The 19556-nt window shown below is 49.5% G+C and overlaps 1 protein-coding gene across 1 annotated transcript in view; it reads right to left on the reverse strand.

Annotated features, from left to right (window-relative positions):
- HSPA4 (heat shock protein family A (Hsp70) member 4) overlaps positions 1-19556 on the reverse strand; it is a 424381-nt gene that overhangs the window by 236299 nt on the left and 168526 nt on the right. The window contains exon 10 of the mRNA XM_078653080.1: positions 533-639. Within this exon, the coding sequence (XP_078509206.1) occupies positions 533-639 (107 nt within the window). The remainder of the gene's footprint in view (positions 1-532; positions 640-19556) is intronic.

A 19556-nucleotide genomic window follows, 5' to 3' on the forward strand; every position in this document is an offset into this window, starting at 1 on the left:
GCTGTGGGGCAATGTGTCACAGGGTACTCATTTTTATCGACAAGAGGGGTACTTTTTTCCACTCGCAAAGCTATAAGGACCCCCTTGGTTATGTGGCCTTCAGCCCTATTAAAAAATTATTCACATAACACTTTGTATCAAAGTGAAACCTAAAAAAGACCAAAATGCTTGATTAAGATACTGCCAATAGATGGAATGTTTGAAAAGGCATTAAGTAAATCACAGCTTCACTATAGCTGCATGACGCAAACAAAGAAATCAAGCACTTCTGCAAATTAGCACCTTTGAAAAAAAGCTCACAAGTTTATAGCACTAAACGCGTAATGAATGACACTACCAAGTATCAGTGATTTTAAGCTAGTTCTGTACAGCGTAGGAAAAGATAATAAAATATCAATATGGAATCAAGATCAAAAATGTATTTAAGTTAACAAGCGCAGGCCCACCCAAAACACCCAAGTTAAAATTTTGGTGCAATGCAGATACTCTGTGTGTACGCAAATTATACATTTCAGTTTGCTCACATTCTTACCTTAACCCTTCTTCTGCTGGGGAATTCCATTTGAGAGAGATTGGAAAAGGGGCCAAGTCAGTGATTGAAAACTCCCTCACTTTAAAAGCCGGGGACAAAATAGCGCACTATAAGGAAACAGTGTCAAATATTTTAAAAGGTTAAAATTGTCTGAAATAGAGTCCAACTTTAAACACAAAGTAATACTTTGCATGCATTTATTAGTGTAAAGTACAAGGTCAACTTTCTAAAAGGCTCCCTTCCAGAGTAATTGTAATGTAACATTTTCTAACTTGCAAACCTTGCTGGCTGGCCAGTTACAGGCATGAAAAGAACAAATTACTTATCTTCAGAGACTTTCTTTCTGATTGTTAGCACAGTTCCTACAGATGCCTTACATAAACCCCTTCCCAGGAGCTAGACTGATCAAAGTCCTATGCTCAGTCACCAGTGCCAAGCGGCCCTGCCCAACAGCTTCCTCTCCCAATGTGCCCAGCATATCATCTATACTTTTCTACACTCTTGGTTAACCTTGTTCATGCAAACACGTATCCACCTGCTCCCAGGATCTCCTCTTACTCCTGGTCTTCACACCATTTCTCCAATCCATGCACCTTCCTCGCCCCCAAACTTTGCTCCTACACAGCTCCATAGGCCTTCTACCACTCAATCTGTTTACCATCTGCTTCAGCAGAGTACTTCTGCCCTTTGGTCCCGCATCCGCAGCTTTCTCTTTCATCAAACCTCCACTCTTCCCTACTAATCTTTGCCCAGTACTACAGCCCAATGCTGCTGCCCAGTGGTTCTGACCAAGCCTGCTGTAGTCTGCCTTTTATTCTTCTATGCCGACCTTTGCTCTTTTAGAGCTTTCCTGGACCTCCAGTTCCACTGCAGGTCTGTCCAATGATTCTGTCTCGCAGGTTTGCCACCCTGCAGTCGCTTACCTTCTTCCTTATCCTTCCGCTCTCCCACACCATGCTCTATTTAAACCACCTCACTTAACCCTGTCTAATGTTTCTGCCTGGTGCTTCCAACCCTTGGTCCGGCCGTTACCGGTCATAGTGTGCCCCTAATTCTCACCTTAGACCCTCTCTTATCCATATTTCATCAGAACTTTCCATTGAAGTCACTACTTATTCTCAAGCTCCACCGAAACTCAATCCTGCCCTGCTGCCCATCTCCATTCCAAGTCCAATTCCACCATGATCCCAGATGTTTATTAAGTGAGAGCTGCATTCCCTGCAAGATCTGCCTTTCGGAACCAACTGACCAGTTAATTCCCCTCCCTCTCTAGTTGCCCCTCTTCCACAGAAATGCTCAAATGATTGGCACTGGGACTCTATAACATTCTCAAAGTAACAGACGTTTGGATCCCATTGCGTGATTAATGTCTGCTGATACACTAGTCTTCAATCTCTTCTGTAGGGGCGTCCTCACGTTAAGGACTTCTGAGGTTAAGGTAGACTGATTATGTGACTCCCCTGTTTTGACTGATTATGGATCTGTTCCTGACAGTCAATGGAAAACCACTATCAACACTAACACAAATTCCGCTGATTAACCTAACAAACTGTATCATCACAAAAATATAAAATTCCACATTCTTACCTACATCAGAGCAGCACACATCTAATACTATCTGCTTTATGCAATCTCCATCATCATCAACCACACAGCCTAACTTCTACACTTTGGATATATGTATACTAATCAGTCACCTGAATAAATACCCTCCTTTCTAACTAATGCACTTCACATGCCTGTAATCCAACGAAGGTTGCAGCTCACAAACTGTTCCAAGAAGCAGCCAATCTCCTGTCAGCTACATACTTTCATGCACCTTGGACCTCACAAACTAATTCCTACAAATGTGCTCCTTTCTTACCCTGCTTAGAAAACCCTTAAATATTCTCACTACTATGGATAAACTACACAATCACAACATCTGTTGATTATCCATGTCCCTCACATTCCACACTGGAGCAGAGCCTTCATATTTTCTACATTTTAACATATCCTACAATTACATTGTACAGTAAACATTAAGAGGGAGATGGATGCAGCTGAAGGCCTAAAACCCACCGGCCAAAGGCCACTAACTGCACAAAAAAAAAAAATCACAAAAAATACCTGAAACTCCAAAGCTTTTGAAAGAAGGCTTCACATTGTGAACCATATTATCCTATGCACAAGACATGTAGTAAGGTGAGGCAAAGAGGAGATTACGTTTACAAACCAATGATGGGGTAAAGCTACGGCTACCAAAAATATCACCTTTCAAAAAAGAAACTTTAACTCACAGAAAGTAATCAAGTCAACTGAAGGGTCATAGGAAAAGTTGAACCACATAGATTCCATGGGCACAAACAAACTAACTGGATTCTCAACTCTTAAAATACCAAAACCATCCACCATTTACAATCCAAGGATCATGGACAGCAGGTTAGCTCAAAAGCCACCTCTCTCCCCATCCCTTACCTCCACCCGCCAAGCCTCTATCACACGTAGTCTCTAGGATATCCAGAGTTTCAGCCAATGGAGTATGTGCCCAGAGTATTAGTTCGTACATTTAGCTTGTTCAAAAGTTTTCAAATATTAGTGTGCTTAGATTTACATCAGCTTAAGGTGGTGGTGTGGAGGGGGGGGGGGGTATACGTTTTGGTGGTGGCAACCCAAAAAAGGTTTCTCTATTGAGTGTCACCTTCGATTTGGGTCACTCCAAATGTTAAGTGATGACATGCATCCATCTCCGCCTGGGAAAATGTATACAGACCAGTTTTCCACCCTCCCAGTTCCGGGGTCAGAGAGGATCCTCATTTCATAGAAAGTAGCCTCTTTGCAAGGATCTATGCGGGGGCTATGAATCTACTACATTTGTCCAGTGGATATAATTATACTCCAAGAGCTTTAAATCAGGCATTTTGTGAAACCAGACCCATACTGTAGAGTAAGGGCCAATTTAGAGTCCATTAAGCCCTTCCAAATGTCTTCACTCCACATTATTCTTAGGGCATCTAGATTATTTTACCTGTTAGCCCTATATGCTGCAGTTATGAAATGCAGTTACCTCCTTAATGTAAAAAGGATCTGAGTCATCAAATCTACTTCCTTTGGCTCTGCTCCTCCTTTGCCCCAGGTGTGCCATTTTGCCTTGGATAATGCTGCATACACCAAAAATTTTCTCCTCAAATGGCGTGAGGATACCTGAATCGCAGAACATTCCACAGAAGGACTTCCTAAACTGTAGCAGATCAGAGTATGCACATGCAGGTTATTTTCCCTTGATATCATTGGGAGCCAGTTAACTGAGTGCAGTGATGTACACTGGAGATGTTCCTAAATTGAACCACCTTGATAAACTAAGAAGCAGGCTGCCAGATGGGACACCGAGTCTTTCCTCATTAAGGGGTAAGAAATGAGTTACCTGTAACTCCAATTCTCTAACATTGGTATCTTTTATATATTCACATGCTTGCATCAACCCAGTCTTCAAGCTGGAAAAATCTGGTAAATTAAAATAGCAGTATACTGTGTAACAATATAGTATATAATTCAAAAAGGCCATAGGCCTGAAACAGCACAGTATGCTTAGTAACACATTCACCTCATTTGAAAGAACTCAAACATCAGCAAATGAGGTAGAAACGTAGGCACGCCTACTCCCTCGAGAGGACACCAACTCAGATTTCAAAGCAAGTGTGAGATTGAAATATGAGCCTTTAACCAGAAGAAGGGAGGGTCGCATGTGAATACATAAACGATACTAATGGTGGAGAACTGGAGTTACAGGTAACACATTTTTTCTTCAACATTTGAACTTTTATATATTCACATGCTTGAATCAGAATAGCAAGCAGAATACATTATGAAGTACAAGGAAGCAGGCTAATCTTTAATAAAACATTCTTCAGGACAGTCTGTTCCACTGCTGCGCCAGTCTCTGCGTCCACGTTAGGCAGTCATCCTTCTTGAACTTATGTCTGTTCCTCCAGGTGGTTGCACTCTTTTTAGGGCACATCAGCATAGAGTGCTGCAGCTGAAGCCACGCTCCTGGTGAGTGGACTCTCACTTTCCAATGGAATGTACAGTTGGCCTTGGCATGACAGAAAGAATCATGCGGACAGCGAGCACGCTATACACTATTTGGACAGGGCTTGACCTTTTCTTGGTCGACTAAACGACACAAGCAGCTGTCTGATGTGTGTAGGTCTTTTGTATTGTCTAGTTAAAATCTGCAACATCTCCGCAAGTCAAAAGAATGCAGTAGTAGACTGGTTTGGAGGAAGAATCTAAGAAGAACAGGTTCACTCAGGTAAAAATCTGTTGGAACTTTGGAATAACTGTAGGGTTGGTTCTGAGAATGACCCTATCCTACATGAACTGAAGAAAAGTTGACCTGATAGAGAATGCTGGACTCTCCCCCACCCTCCTGGCAGATGTTAGAGCTAGGAGAAGAGCTATTTTCCAAGAAACACTTTAAGCCTCAGAGAGAGGTAACATTAATTGGCTGAGGCCTTTATTGCTTTATTAAGATCCCATGGAAGCAGAGGCTGTAGAAAGGTTGAAAAGCTCTCAAATTGTTTAAAGATTCTCGGGGGAGGAGGGGGGGAGATAGACCTCAAACTGTCAGTCCTTCGAAATCTGGTAGTAGTAGCTAGATGGACCCGGACTGGAATATATTTGTGACCACTTTTGGCCAAGGTTAACAAATATGACATGAGCGGAAAAGAATTTAATGGAAGCCGATGATGACCATTATTCCTGCACCAGACACAGAAATTCTTCCAATTAGGGTTGTACGTCTTATTGGTAACTGGAGAATAAGCCAGAATCTGCTTACACTCTTGTGGAAGATTCAAATTCTAGGTGGTCAGGTACCATGCCGTCATGTTCAGTGACTTGGGATCGTGGTGAAGATTCCCTCCTTGATGCCGGGACAATATCCTGGGATGCACATTCAAAGGAACAGCCGGATGTGCTTCAAACTGTGCATGAAGCTAGCTCTGTATATACTATACCAAAGTGAGGTATAGTATGCAGTCCAGTGGAACCCCAAAGGTAGGCAGAAGTAAAGTAGTTAGCACCTCGCTCTCCATTTGTGGTAATGTGGTCGAGCAATAAGAAAGTATCAGAGGACTATGTTAAGCATTTGTTGTACACACTCAATCAGCCAATGAATTCACACACTCGAAGACTGAACTTCAGACCAATTGTATTGTACAAAAATATTCTTTTACTTATTTTATTTCCTTGAACCAAGCAAGCCTGGCACAGGTAAGTGATATATACTTGGAAGTAATATACAGTTGTTAGAGTGTGTGGATTCCAACTGTAAATGTACTATGATTTGATTACAGCAGTGTTACTGATAATGTAATGCTTTTCAGAATAAAGTACTTCTACTTTGTATAGGATTTTTAATAAAATTGCAGGTAAGTTTCTTTTGAGATTAATTTTCTTACACAGTGTAGTATACCTGGATACTAAACTAGGACATTTCCTGTAAACAGTTAAGTAAAATCGTTTTAGTTCGTTCAATTTTAAAGATTTTCTTTAGGTTTTCCAACTCCAAACTTAAAAACATTTCATAGAAAAACACTCAATGTTATACTATGCAGGAAAATAGTGTTATCGGTTTAAAGGTAAGCACTTTGTTGTGGGAGTTGGTGTTCCGAGGTTAGACTCAGCGGTCCTCCAGGGTCAAGGATGAACTCTTGTTACACCCTCAGCGGCACTAGAACGGCTGGGAGGAGAGTGCTGAGGCCCAAAGTTATCCAAAGGGGGATAGGGGGCCTCCGGTTGATGGCTGCTGACGAGCAGGCCACTGGGTTGTGGGAGCAAAGCTCCTGGAATTAAGCTCAGGGCCAATGGGGGTTTAGGCCAGCACAAAAGTTGCACCCTCAGCTGCACTGGGGTGGCCAGGTGTAGAGTGCTGTTTTGGTATTGGAAGCCCTGTAGCTTTCAATGGAGAGTCTGCGGTTTGCAAAAGCACTGCAGGCTCTGGCACAAAGCTCTTCTGGGTGCAACCACCACTTGGAAAGGTTAGTTGGGATCTTGGGGGTTGGTTAGGCACCGTCTCTTGGGCCACCCAAGGCGCTGGGGCGTCGGGTGCAGGAATGCCTTTTAGGGTCAGACCTTCTTACCAGCTCCTGGTCACGGTTGGGGGGACCTTCCGGTTTGAGGCTGCAGGCGTCGGCTTGAGGCAGCTCAGGGGTCGCCGGATCTCGGGTCAGGATCACCGCGGGGACCTCCTCGTGGATTTTTTCCACTAGAGCTTGGGTCGGGTTCAGCGGGTGCAGAGTGAGCTGGATTCGCGGTCTCTGGCTAGCACCAGAAGCTGCAGTTTGAACAAATCCGGTGTTCACAGGAGATGCAGTTATAGAAGTGAAGGCAGGCAGGCAGGCAGGCACTCTGGGTTTCTAGAGGTTGCTGGCTGCAGGACAACCCAGGATTTCGCAGGAACAGGATTGCGGGGGAGACAGGCCGGTAGGGCAGGGAACACGTCAGTGGACGTCGTCCTCTTGTTAGCTCTTTCTTGTCTGGATCTGAGGAAGCAAGATTGAGGGTGGCCCTGAATACTAGATTTAGGGGTGTTACGGGTAGGTAAGGACAGGGACCAATAGGTCCCTTCCCTGGGGTGGGTACACCCCCTATCGTGCCACCCTCCAGTGTGAGGGGGGCATGAGCCTGTCCCTGGTTGGCTAGGTCACCCCAACCTCAAGATGGCGGGGATTCTAGGTTGTGCTTCACCTCGCCTCCCCCACCTAAACGGTGGAGTTGGCAGAGGTGGGCACACCTCTCTTCCTCACTTGTTTTTCCTGCTCAAAGTGGGGGGTAGAAACAGTGGGGACCAGTTGCTGAAAGCAGCAACTGGTCTGGAGAGGCTCACAAAGGCGCTATGCCTTTGAATCTTCTCCTTTGTGAACCCTGCCCATCCTGGGGGAGGAGGCTTGGCACCTCGTCCCAGGATGTGCATTGTTTCAGGCCCCCCAGAGCAGCAAGCTCTCGACCCAGGGGTCCAGAAACATATCTGGGGGTGGCAAACTAAGCAGACACTCAGTCTGGTCTCTAGGAGTTAGTCGTGTTTCAGGGGGCATCTCTAAGATGCCCTCTGTTGTGCATTAAATTAAATTAAATCAAATCTCACACAGACATCACTGTGGGTTTAATGTGCTGAGAAGTTTGATACCAAACTTCTCAGTCTTCAGTGTAGCCATTATGGTGCTGTGGAGTTCGTAATGACAAACTCCCAGCACCATATACTCTTAATGGCAGCACTGCACCTATAGTGCCCAGGAATGGACTTGGGCACTTTAGGGATACAGGGCTAATGCACCTGTACCCTCTCCACTGGCATAGGGTGTAGGAAAGTGGCTCTGTATATACTGGACCAAAGGAAGGTAAAGTGTGCACAGAGTCCACAGTCCCCAGGGGTTTGGCAGAGACTAAAGTTAGATACAACCTTACTCTCTAAAGTGGAAGCTTGGTCGAGCAGTAAGGCAGTATCAGAGGACAGTGTAAAGCATGTGTTGTACACACTCAGTCAGCAAATGGCCTCATGCACAAAAACTGAACTCTAGGCCAATTGTTTTGTATAAAAAGATATAGTTTTATTTTAGAACCAACACGTTATAAAAATATACTTTCTCAGAATGAGTTACTGTAGTTAAATACTTTTCAAAATAGGCAATAGACTTTTTGATTACAATAGTTACAGTTGTTGCAATAGGCAACACAATTTCTAAATGCAACAATGAGCTTAATGGGAATTTCTTGTTAAATGCAAATAGTTACTTTGTAGATTACTTTTCTAACCTCTGGACTGGATCCTAGATTCAGTCCTGGGACATGTCCTGTAAACAGTTAAGTAAAAGTGTTTTGGTTACAGTAGTGATTTTTTAAAGTAATATTATTGTATTTTAAAACTTGAGACTTAGAAATTTTTCTGGTGAAATTACAAATGTTATCCTATGGGAGGAAATTCAATTTGCAGGTAAAGTATATTCACGTTACTTTTGTAATCCAGTGCTGGGCTCCTAGGTTCAGCACTTGAACATCTATCTAAAACAGGCAAGTAATTACGTTTTTTAAAGAATATTTGTGAGTTTTAAAAATCGACACTTCGAAACTTTTTCAGCAAAAAGCAGGCAATGATAGCCTATGGAAGGAAATTCAAGTTACTGGTAATTTTTTTTTTTTTTTAATCTTTTTATTGTTTTAAAATACAAACAAGACATGAGGAGGGACCATCATAAATACAAAGAATCCGACACTTCGTATTGAGAGAAGACTCAACAGTAATTAAACAGTTTAACAAGGCACAAACCCCATTCCAAGTCTAGCGCTGCTATGTCAATCCTCTCAATAAGCGTAGTATCGTATCTGAACCCAGGGCTCTAGGTCATTAATCAGTACCCTATGCATGGCCACCCTCAAGATCTATCAACTCCCAAACCCCCCCACCCCTGCCGCCGGCGCGATTATCTAAATAAGGAGTGTCATCAGGGTACTACCCTAATGTGTGCAATGTATACAGGTCATCTCATTCACTCATTAAGAATCATCGTAATCACCCGGATGTCAGGGACCTCCCTCTGCGCTAATCTCCCCAAGTCCAGAGGAAGCCACCCGTGCCTGTCCTCCTCCATCGATGAGCCGGATTCCAAATCAATATCCGCATCCAGCATCTGGAGCTCCACCACCAAGGCCTCCCACGCCCGCGCCGCCTCCAGCGCCCTATCACTATGGGATCTATGGGATTGTTGCATTCGAACAGAACTCTCGCTGCCCGCCCACATAAGTAACTCTGCTTTCCATCTAACATAGCTAGGACCAGCTGCTGCCCTCCAGAGTGATGTAATTTCTCTTTTAGCCAGAATGAGTCCCAAGTCCATAAACTTGCTAGTTATCTTATTTTTGCTAGTGTGCGGAAACCAGTGTAATAGGCACGCCCCTTTATCCATATCAACCTGCCGCTCAGTTACCCTACAGAGCGACGTGGTTATCTCCTCCCAATATGTTCCCAGCTGATGACAGTACCATAGCATATGGCTCAGGTCCGCGCCCTGCAACCGGCATCGTGGGCAGGTCGCAGTATAGATCCGAAAATACTGATTAATTTTAACTGGCGTGAGATATGCCCTATGAAATACAAAGAATTGGATTAGCTGGAACCTAGCGTTCCTGGTACTCTTCCAGGCTCTTAATTATCTGTGACCAGACCGCATCCGGGACTGCTTTGTCTAAGTCCGCCGCCCATTGCTACCGCAGTTTTTGTAACAGGTGAAGCCCTTCCCCTAGCATTCGTTTATATACGCAGGGAACCGCCTTATACGTACCCGCTGCAATCACTACATATTGACATGCTCCGCTTCTTGGTGGTTCAGAGAGCCCAGCACCCCAATGTTTCTGTATGGCTGCAATCAATGCCGTGTGTATCCGGAAATGGCCACGTGGAAGACCAAAGGTCTCCTGCAACGTGCTATAGGGCAACAGTATGCCGTCTGCATACAGGTCACCCACCATCTGCAGGCCCAGCTCCTCCCATTCCGCCAGAACGGACGAATCACCACCGTGTGGCAAGGCTGTGCACATGCCCAACGGTATCTCGGGCGCATAAGGAAGCTGCACCCCAATTCTATTGTGGAACAGTTTCCAACATTGCCTCAGGGAGCCCTCCACCATCGATAATTCGGTAGTCCTCAGTCGCTGCTGCAAGATCACAAAGGACAGAAAATGCCTCGGCACTTCCGGCAGAGTCCCCCCCTCTGGTCCCCGAAACTCCAGCGCCACCGCCCGAGTAAGAATCTGGAATTGCGCAGCCAAATAATACAATTCAAAATCCGGGGTGGCAAGGCCCCCCTCAGCTCTCGGCCGCATCAGTGTATCCAGTGCCACTCTGTGCCGTCCTGCACCCCAAATGAAGCTACCCACCGCGGAGCGGGGTTGTCGGAAAAAAGCAGCCGGTATTCTTATCGGTAGCGTCCGGAAGAAATATGAAAGACGAGGAAGCGTCACCATCTTAAGCAGCGCAACGCGACCTGCCACCGACAATGGCAGGGTCCCCCAAAACCGCATGCTACCCCTCAAGCCCCTCATCGCTCTTCCAATGTTTCCCTCACCTCGGCTCCCACGCCAGATCGGGCGGTAACGTGGGCGGGTCGCATGTACTAGCCACTGGGAAAACGCAGGTCTTTGCCCAGTTAACCCACAGGCCCGAGATGTCCCCGAAACGGTCAAGGAGAGTGCGCGCCCCATCCAGGGCGTCGACCGCATCTTCCAGAAACATTAGGAGGTCATCCGCGTAGAGCGAGATATAATGCGCATGACCTCGGAGCTGTAGGCCACGGTACGCCCCCCCCCATTCTAGCGCGTGCTGTCAATGGTTCTATCGCAAGGGCAAATAGCAGCGGGGAGAGTGGGCAGCCCTGCCTAGTGCCCCGCCCCACCGGGTAGGACGAGGAAACAGCCCTACCCACGTGAACCCTAGCCGTTGCCGACGAATACAGTATTTCAGTCCAACGGACATATCCGGCACCCAGCCCAAATGCCGTCATAACTGAAAACAGATAGGGCCATTCCAGGCTGTCAAACGCCTTAGCAATGTCAACCGAGAGGACTATCGCTTGCCTCTCCCTTCCACAACCTCCATCTAATATTCCAATCAACTGACGTATGCTATTGGCGGTATTGCGCGTCGGGATGAAGCCAGCTTGATCTGAATGCACCAGCCGTGTCATTAAGGGAAGGAGCCTGGTGGCCAGCACTCGGCTCAGTATTTTATAGTCAGTAGTGAGCATAGAGAGTGGTCTATACGCAGCTGGGTCAGTCGGCGGCTTACCTGGCTTGAGGAACGGAACAATGATGGCCTCCCTAGTTGAAGCCGGTAGTATCCCCGTCTGCCTAGCCTCCTGGTACATCACCAATAATCTGGGAGCCAGGAGGTCAATATAAGTCAGCTAGAATTCGATAGGCAAACCATCGCTGCCCGGTGTTTTGTTGCTCGCTAATTGCTTAATGGCGCAGCGAATCTCAGCCAGTGTAATGTCTTGACCAAGAGCCTCTGCCCCTTCCTCCTCAATTGCGGGTAGTTCCAAGCCCTCCAGAAACACTGGAGTATCCACCTCGCCAGTCTGCAACTGGCTGGTGTAGAGAGTCGCATAAAAGGATCGGAATCCGTCATTGATGGGATATTGCTCATATTCCAGCCGTCCCGAAGAGGAAGCTAATGCCAAGATAGGCACGCATCTAGGGGCAGGGGCAGCCAGCCAGGCCAGTAATGTGCCCACCTTGTCCCGCTCCGCATGCGCACGAGCCATGAAAGCCTTGTAATCAAAGCACCGCAGACGCGCCACTACCGCCTCCTTCCGGGACAGAACCTCGTCACGCGTCCCAGAGCCATCCGAATGAGCCCTCTCAGCGTCACGTAGGGCCAGTTCACCAGTCTCGATTTCCTGCAAAAGCAGCTTCCTAACTCCCACCCACTTGGCGATACAGATCCCGCGGACCACCACTTTGAAGGCATCCCATTCTAGGGCCACTGTCGTGGCAGAGCCTGCATTCTCCGCAAAGTAGTGTTCCACCCCATCTCTCAGCTCCGCACGAAAGACCTGATCCTCCAGCATCTCGGGGCGCAACCTCCAGTTAGGGATCCTGGGCGCTCCACCATCCAACAGAAGTTCACCAATAGCGGATTGTGGTCCGATGTGGTGCGTGTTAAATACTCGCTGCCAGAGATGCCAAATTGGAACTACACAAAATGGCGTCCAATCGAACATGCAGGTCATGCAAGGCCGAATAATAGGAGTAATCTCTGTCGGCCGGATGCTGCGCTCGCCAAATGTCAAGGAGTCCCCAATTTTCTTGCCAGTGGTCCCAAACTCCAGCCAACTTATTAATCGGGGCCGTGGGTAGTGGAGGATGGGACCTGTCCATGGTTACATCAACAACTGAGTTAAAGACTCTCTCTCCCCCCCCCCCCATCAATACCGGTGTCGTGAAATAATCCGCGAGGACAGAAGACAAAGTCTCCAAGAAGGACGCCTGTTCTACATTAGGAGCATAGACACTGCAGAGGGTCACCTCATGCCCATAAAGGCGACCTCTAACCGCAACGTATCGGCCATCAGGATCTATTAGTTGGTCTAACATTTGAAAAGGGACCCCAGCCCTAATCCAGATCAGGACCCCCCGTGCAAAGGCTGAGTAAGTGGTGTAATAAAGCTGTCCGCGCCACCTGCACCGCAGAGCAAGCCCCTCAGTTTTAGTCAGATGTGTCTCCTGTAAGAAAGCCACATGCGCACCCCTACGGACCAAATAGGATTGTACCTTATATCTACGCTGCATGGAGTGCAATTCCCGAACATTCCAGGTTATACATTTCACATCAGGCGACGAACCCATAACAGTAATGCAAAATCCACCCAAAGTAGCCCCCCCTCCGGCTGCCAGGCGATGTCACCATTATATAAATACACAACGCTTGATAGTACCACTTCCTCGATTAAGCTCATCAGCAGGCAATTTCCCCCAAACAAACCAGTTCCATCCCCAAACTCTCCCATCCCACCCAATACATCTCCCTCCCCCCCAAGAACAGGCACCAACATAGTGAATCCCATCCAAACTACCACAACTACGTGCCCCATGCAAAGTTAAGGCAAACTAACTAGTACCATCCGGTGAGGGTTGGATAGAGCCTAGGAGACGACCTGCAGTAAAGCCAATAACGCAACCAATGCCCGCCCCAAGATCCCCCCAGATGCAATGTCTCCCAGGTGCCCCCGCAACCATCATCGCCAGCCCCAACCCTAGTCACTCCCAATTCAGGCTCCCAGCACCCCTCGTTTCCAACGCACCACTACAACCCCCATTCAAAAATAAAACAATCACTGCAGCACATCATTTCAGGGTAGAACTCCCAGCCCCATAGACAGCCCAAAATCTACTCATACAGCAGTCCATCTGCTGTTCCAGGGGTGACTGTTGGTAGTCTCTGATCGTCCAAAACAGAGGACTCCGCCTCCGATGGACCCTTGTCACTGCCAAGTTCTGATGCCTCCAGCGTGGTCTTCAGCAGTTCTTCGGAGATCGCCGACACCGCTTCCAGAGCTCCCTTGCGCTCTATGGCAGTCTGCGAGGTCGATGGTTTCCGCAGGTCCCGCCTGCGGAGTCGCAAACGTTGTGACCTTCGAGGCTGAGACTAACCAGCCAGCTCCCGTGCCTCCACTTCATGACCATCCTTTCCCGCTCTGTAAGACTCCAGCCAATCCCAGGCATCCTCAGGCGTATCATGAAAGTGGGTCTTTCCGTCGAGTACTATGCGCAACTTGGCTGGGAAGAATGGAGAGTACTGAATCCCTTCTGTGCGCAATTCTTTCTTCACAGCTTGGAAGGGCATGCGGCGCAGCTGCGTGTCGAACGAGTAGTCTGGGAAAAGAGTAACTACTGTTGTCCACTTGGAAGGGGCCATCGCTACGGGCCCTCCGAAGAAGCAAGTTGCAGTCCCGAAAGTGTAGTAACCGCGCCACCACCGGTTGCGGAGGACGCCCCTGCAACGGCGGCTTAGCCGGGACTCGATGCGCCCGCTCCATAATATAGAATATAGAAGCTCGACAGTCCCTCAGGAGCCACAACAATTCGAAGCCAAGTTTCTAAGTAGGCCACCATGTCCGATCCCTCAATTTTCTCTGGCAGACCCACCATGCGGATGTTATTGCGTCTATTTCTGCCTTCCGCATCTTCAGCCCGCCGCTCCAGCACCGTGAGACGGTCCAGGACGCCCGCCATTGACGCAGTTAGTGCGGTCTGTGTAGGGCCAATCTCCTGAAGTGTAGTTTCGGTCTGCTTCACCCGGTCAGCAAGTTTCGAGTGGTCCGCTCGCAGCAAACCCAGTCCCGTTGCCACCTGCGCAATGTCCTGCTGGAGAGCGGCTCGAGTGTCCGCTATGGCAGTCAATATTTTATCCAGTTGTAGTTGAATCCCCAAGTCCTGTGGCATTTCCCGCTCACCCCTATTCTCCTGAGGCAGGGATTCGGCGTCCGATGGCAGTGGGTCTCCTTCCTTCCGTCCCGAGGCTTGCCCATGGCTGCGACTGGTAGCACACTCCAAACCTGCGTTGCTGTGCCCCCTCGCCTTCCGATCAGTTCTAATAGGCCGCACCTCCCGCACTTCTCATAGCCCCCAACGACCGCCTCTCACCGAAGTCACGCCGCTCAGGAAGCGTCCTAGGCCCAACGAGCCGTCCAGTCAGGGCTATACGTGGTCATGCAGATTCCACCATGCAGGGTGCCAGTCCGCTCAGCTCGCCGCCGCCCCCACAAGGCTCCTCTCTCAGTTCCCCAGGCTGGGGTGGCTCCGATTCGCTGTGATCCTATATCAAAGGGCAAGCCCAGGTGCGCCGCCGCGTTGCTGCACTCACTCAGCGGCCCCAAGTCCATCCAGTGATCTTGCTATAGCTTCCCTATGGTCCCGCTTCAGGGTGTCATGCGCCCACCACGTGCTGCTAGGCCACCACCTGCGTCTCCGCCATTTCTCTCCTTGTGGGGAGGGCGCCGTCAGTCAAATCGCCCCTGCTCAACCAATGCAGGCCCGGGGCCCCTCATAGCCGACCCCTGCGGCACCTCCACCGGCCTCCAGTGCCCTCTGAGGCGATCTTGCCCCAGCTCGCGGTTCGCGTCGGCGAGCCAAAAAAGGGGGGGGGGGGAAGCCCCAGTCTCCGCCGGCTCCCTGTCCGCAGTCAGGCCCCCAGTTGTGGTCCCCCCCCGCAGGAATCAGCCACCTCGCATTGTCCTCCAGTCTAGGCGGGGGAGACTCCGTCCGGTCCTCAGGCTGGGCGCACCTCCCGCCCAGCTCAGATGTCCCTCGGTTCCCTCCGCGATCCAGGAAGGCCCGATCGCCGGCTCCGAACGGCCAGTGTCCTCAGTGCTCACGGCGCCCGCTCACCTCTGCCTAGGGCGCTGCATCGCCCTGCAGCGCCACCGCAGTCCCGGTAGTCGTCCTCGGGGGCACAGCGCTCCTCTTCTCAGCACTTCCCTGATCACAGCTCTTCGCCCCCAGTCACAGAAGTCAGCGCCAGCTCCGGCCGGAGGGGGCGACAGGGATCAGCGCCATCTTGAGTCTTCTAGCGGTCGGCACCCTCGCTCAGTCCAGCAGCCACCGCGACCATTTCATGCCCGATTTCGGGCAAATCACAATGCTCTTCCGCTCCAGGTCGCCCCCTGCTCCATCGGTTCCGCTTGGGGGACCGAGAGGTACCAGAATGGGAGGTACCAGAATCAGGATAATATCGGGGGATCGGGCGCAGAGCTCAGTGCTCACGCAGTCTGTCCCATCGGCTCCTACTTCAAGCTACTGGTAAGTACAGTTAAAATTAGTTTTCAGGGTCAGCACTGGGCTAAAAGATGCAACACTGAGGTATCTCCTGATAACAGGTGAGTAAATCGGAACTCGTTCGGCAAGGTAAGTACTCGACTGGCAGAGTTAAGGTCTGGGCATAGACTCGGGGGGGGGTCTCCCAGGGTCAGGTAGGTACAGTTGGTACACACACAGTGGCACAGGGGCAGCCGGGTGCATAGGTAGTTAGGCCCAATGCTATCCAATGAGAGGCAGGGGGCCTTCGGTTGGTGGCTGCTGGCTAGCAGGCCACACAGCTGTGGAAGCTGGGCTCCTGGTAACTTGCTCAGGGCAAATGGGGAAGTAGGATAGGACAAAGGTTGCACTACCAGGGGCACTTGGGGACTGGGTGCAGGGTGCTTTTGAGCCGTCGGGCGCTCAATGTTATTCAATGGAGATCTTGAAAAGGGAGCAAAGGCTGCAGGCTCGGGGACGGAGATTCTTCAGGAGCGACCAACACTTCGAGGGGTAAGTTGGGATCTTGGAGGATAGGTAGGCACCCCAGAGTTGGGCACAGGAGGCGCAGGGGTGTCTTTTTACATCGGGAAATACCCACTGCTGGTCGTGGTTGGAGGGGTCCCTGGTTCGAAGGCTGAAGGCATCATCAAGGAGGTCCTTGGGCACCGGATTCCAGGTCGGAATCACAGGGGGGGGACGTCCTCAGGGTCTTTGTCCACTCTGGCACAGGCCGGGCTCGGCGAGTACAGAGTGTGCTGGATTCGCGGTTCCTGGCTGGCACCAGGGGTATTGTTGTTTGAGAAGAATCACTGCTCATGGAAGTCCCAGTCTCTGAGAGGGTCAAGGCAGCCAGGTCCTCCGGGGTTCTCGAAATTGCTGTCCGCAGGAAACGCCGGGATTTAGCAGGAGCAGGTTCAAGGATCAATAGGCCGGTAGGGCTGGGGCCAAGTCAGTTGGTGTCGTCCTCTTGTTCGCAGCTGCACGGCAGGTCTTCTCCTTGGTCTTTGTTTCGAAAATGGGATCGGAGGAAGGAAGGTTCAGGGTGCCCCTAAACACTAAATTTAGGGGCGTTATGGGAAGGGCAGGGACCAATAGGTCCCTGTCCTGAGGTGAGTACACCCCCTATCCTGCTCCTCTCCTGTGGGAGGGGGGCAGAAGCCTATCTCTGATTGGGCAGGGCTCCCCATCCTCAAGATTGCCGGAGCCCGGAGTTGTGATTCACCTTGCCTCTTCCACCTTAGGGGTGGACTTGGCACAGGCTGGCACACCCCCTTTCTCCACGTAGGGTTTCCCGCCAGAGTAGGGGTCAGAACCAGTGGGGGCCAGTAGCTGGGTACAGCAAGTGGCCTGGAGAAGCTCAAAAAGGCGGTATGCCTTTGAAGCTTCCCACTGCCCATCCTGGGGGAGGAGACCTATCACCTCGCCCAGGATGTACATTGTTGCAGGCCCAAGAGCAGGGGGGCTCTCCACCCAGGGGTCCAGCAACATATCTGCTGTGTGGCAGCCTCTCAGACAAGACATGGATTGTAGGTTAGGTTTCAGGGGGCATCTCTAAGACGCCCTCTGTAGTGCATTTTAATTAAATCTCACACTGGCATCAGTATGGGTTTAATGTGCTGAGAAGTTTGGTATCAAACTTGTCAGTCTTCAGTGTAGCCATTATGGTGCTGTGGAGTTCATAATGACAAACTTCCAGCACCATATACTCTTAATGGCATCACTGCACTTACAGGGCCCAGGAATGGCCCTGGGTTCTGTAGGTGCACAGGGCTCATGCACCTGTGCCCATACCACTGGCATAGTGCACCCAGCTAGAGGGGTGACTGATGTATGCCAGGGCAGTGGGTTTGTGGGCATGGCACACAGGGATGTGTGCCATGTCGACTCTTTGTTTAGTTCTGCACCACAACATCCAGCCTGCAAAGGCAGTGTGAGTGAGTGTGTGTGTGTGTGTGTGTGTGTGTGCATGTGTGTGTGTGTATCAGGGTGCAGGGCCCCCAAGGGTGGCACAATAAGTGCTGCAGCCTTCAGAGGCCTTCTCTGGTCACAGTGCCATGGGTACCTGTGGTACCATTTACCAGGGGCTAGCCTGTGGCCAAAGAAGCCAATTGGGTTTATGCTTCAATGCAGTGTATGGGAAGGAACATAGGCCCAAGGTACCCGATTAGCAGGAGCCCAGGGCACACTCAAAGAACATCAGCAATTCAGCAAAAAGTGGGCGCATACCATGCAAGAAAGATGGCACTTCCTCACAGGTGCCATGTTGTTTTCAATGCGAGTCGCTGGTTTTCGATTTTGGCTGCAGGCTTGGCCCAGGATTTTCAGGGAGGAACAAACAGCTGGGCAGGTAAGTTGAAGGGCTCGGGACACAGGTGCACCTCCGGTCTTCTCCGGGGCACAGGGAGGCTGGATGCAGGGTTGTCTTTTGGGGTCTGATTTCACTTTAGCGAGTCACTCGCAGTTGGGAGGGGGGGGTTCTCTGTGCAGAGGCTGTAGGCGTTGTCGGGAAGTCCTAGAGGGGTCAACCCACGGGCGGTAGTTGTCTGGTGCAGTGGTGGTTCAAGGCATTGGTTTCTTTGTCCTTGCAGGCTCATAGTCTTTCTTTGGTGTTTCTTTTGAACGGAGCGGCTGTTCACAGGAGATCCGGTCTTTGTTGAAGCCAGTCAGTCCTCCCAGGGGTTCTGGAGGTCGCTGGCTGCAGGACAAGACGACCTTTGGCGCAGGATCTCTAAACTGCAGACTGGCCGGTAGGGCTGGGGCCAAGTCAGTTATTCTCTGCAGTCTCCTCTGTGGGGTGTCTTCTTACGTAGATTGTGGGAATCTGCCTTCTTAGTTCAGGGCTGCCCCCTAAATACTATATTTAGGGAGCATTTTAGGAGTCTTAAAGTCAGTAGCCAATGGGCTACTGACCTTAGGGTGACTACACCCTTGGTGGGCTCATCCCACGTGGGGAGTGAGCACAATCCCTAATTGGGGAGTGCCTGCCATCTGCTGTCATATAGTTACTGATTGCCTATATACCGTGTTAAGTTAGCATGAGCTTAATAAATGTTTAAATGCCATTTTACCTTTTGCTGCTTTTGCACACAACACATAATTGTTGTTTTAGCTTTCAACCTAGTAGAGCGTTGTGATTTACAAGAGAATAATATGTTATTGCTCTGATATCAGCTTTGCTGTATAAACTGTGTCTGTACAGTGAGTGCTGAAACCTTCAAGGATAACTCGACACATTGTTGTTGTGAGGTCTGATCTTCGCACCTTCCTAGACATTACATACATGCAGGCGGCAGCCAAATTCTGGCCTTAGGCACGTTTTATATTGCTCCACGCAGAGCACATGGCGCTTCGCATGCAGAGAGCTGGTGGAAGATGATGTGATCCCTTACCACTAGGATCTTGAGGTATGGGGCCGCCCTGCTAAAACCCAAAGAGACCTTCTTAGATATAACATAATATACTAGATAGGGAGGGTGAGAATTAGGTGTTGTTTAACCCTATTCATTTCAGCATGTTGTCACCTTTTGCATTCTATGGACTAGTAACTATGCTGATAACTGCGTTTGAGAACACTGCATTAGTAAATAAATATTTCAAATGTGCACGCGTCCTCATTTACTCCTCGTTCTGGTTTGAAATGATTGTATAACGAAAGAGTGTTCATGTGTTCCACGTGACCTGAGGTATTCTAAGT

This window comes from Lissotriton helveticus, chromosome 7 (assembly GCF_964261635.1).
Source record: "Lissotriton helveticus chromosome 7, aLisHel1.1, whole genome shotgun sequence".
Classification (NCBI taxonomy): domain Eukaryota; kingdom Metazoa; phylum Chordata; class Amphibia; order Caudata; family Salamandridae; genus Lissotriton; species Lissotriton helveticus.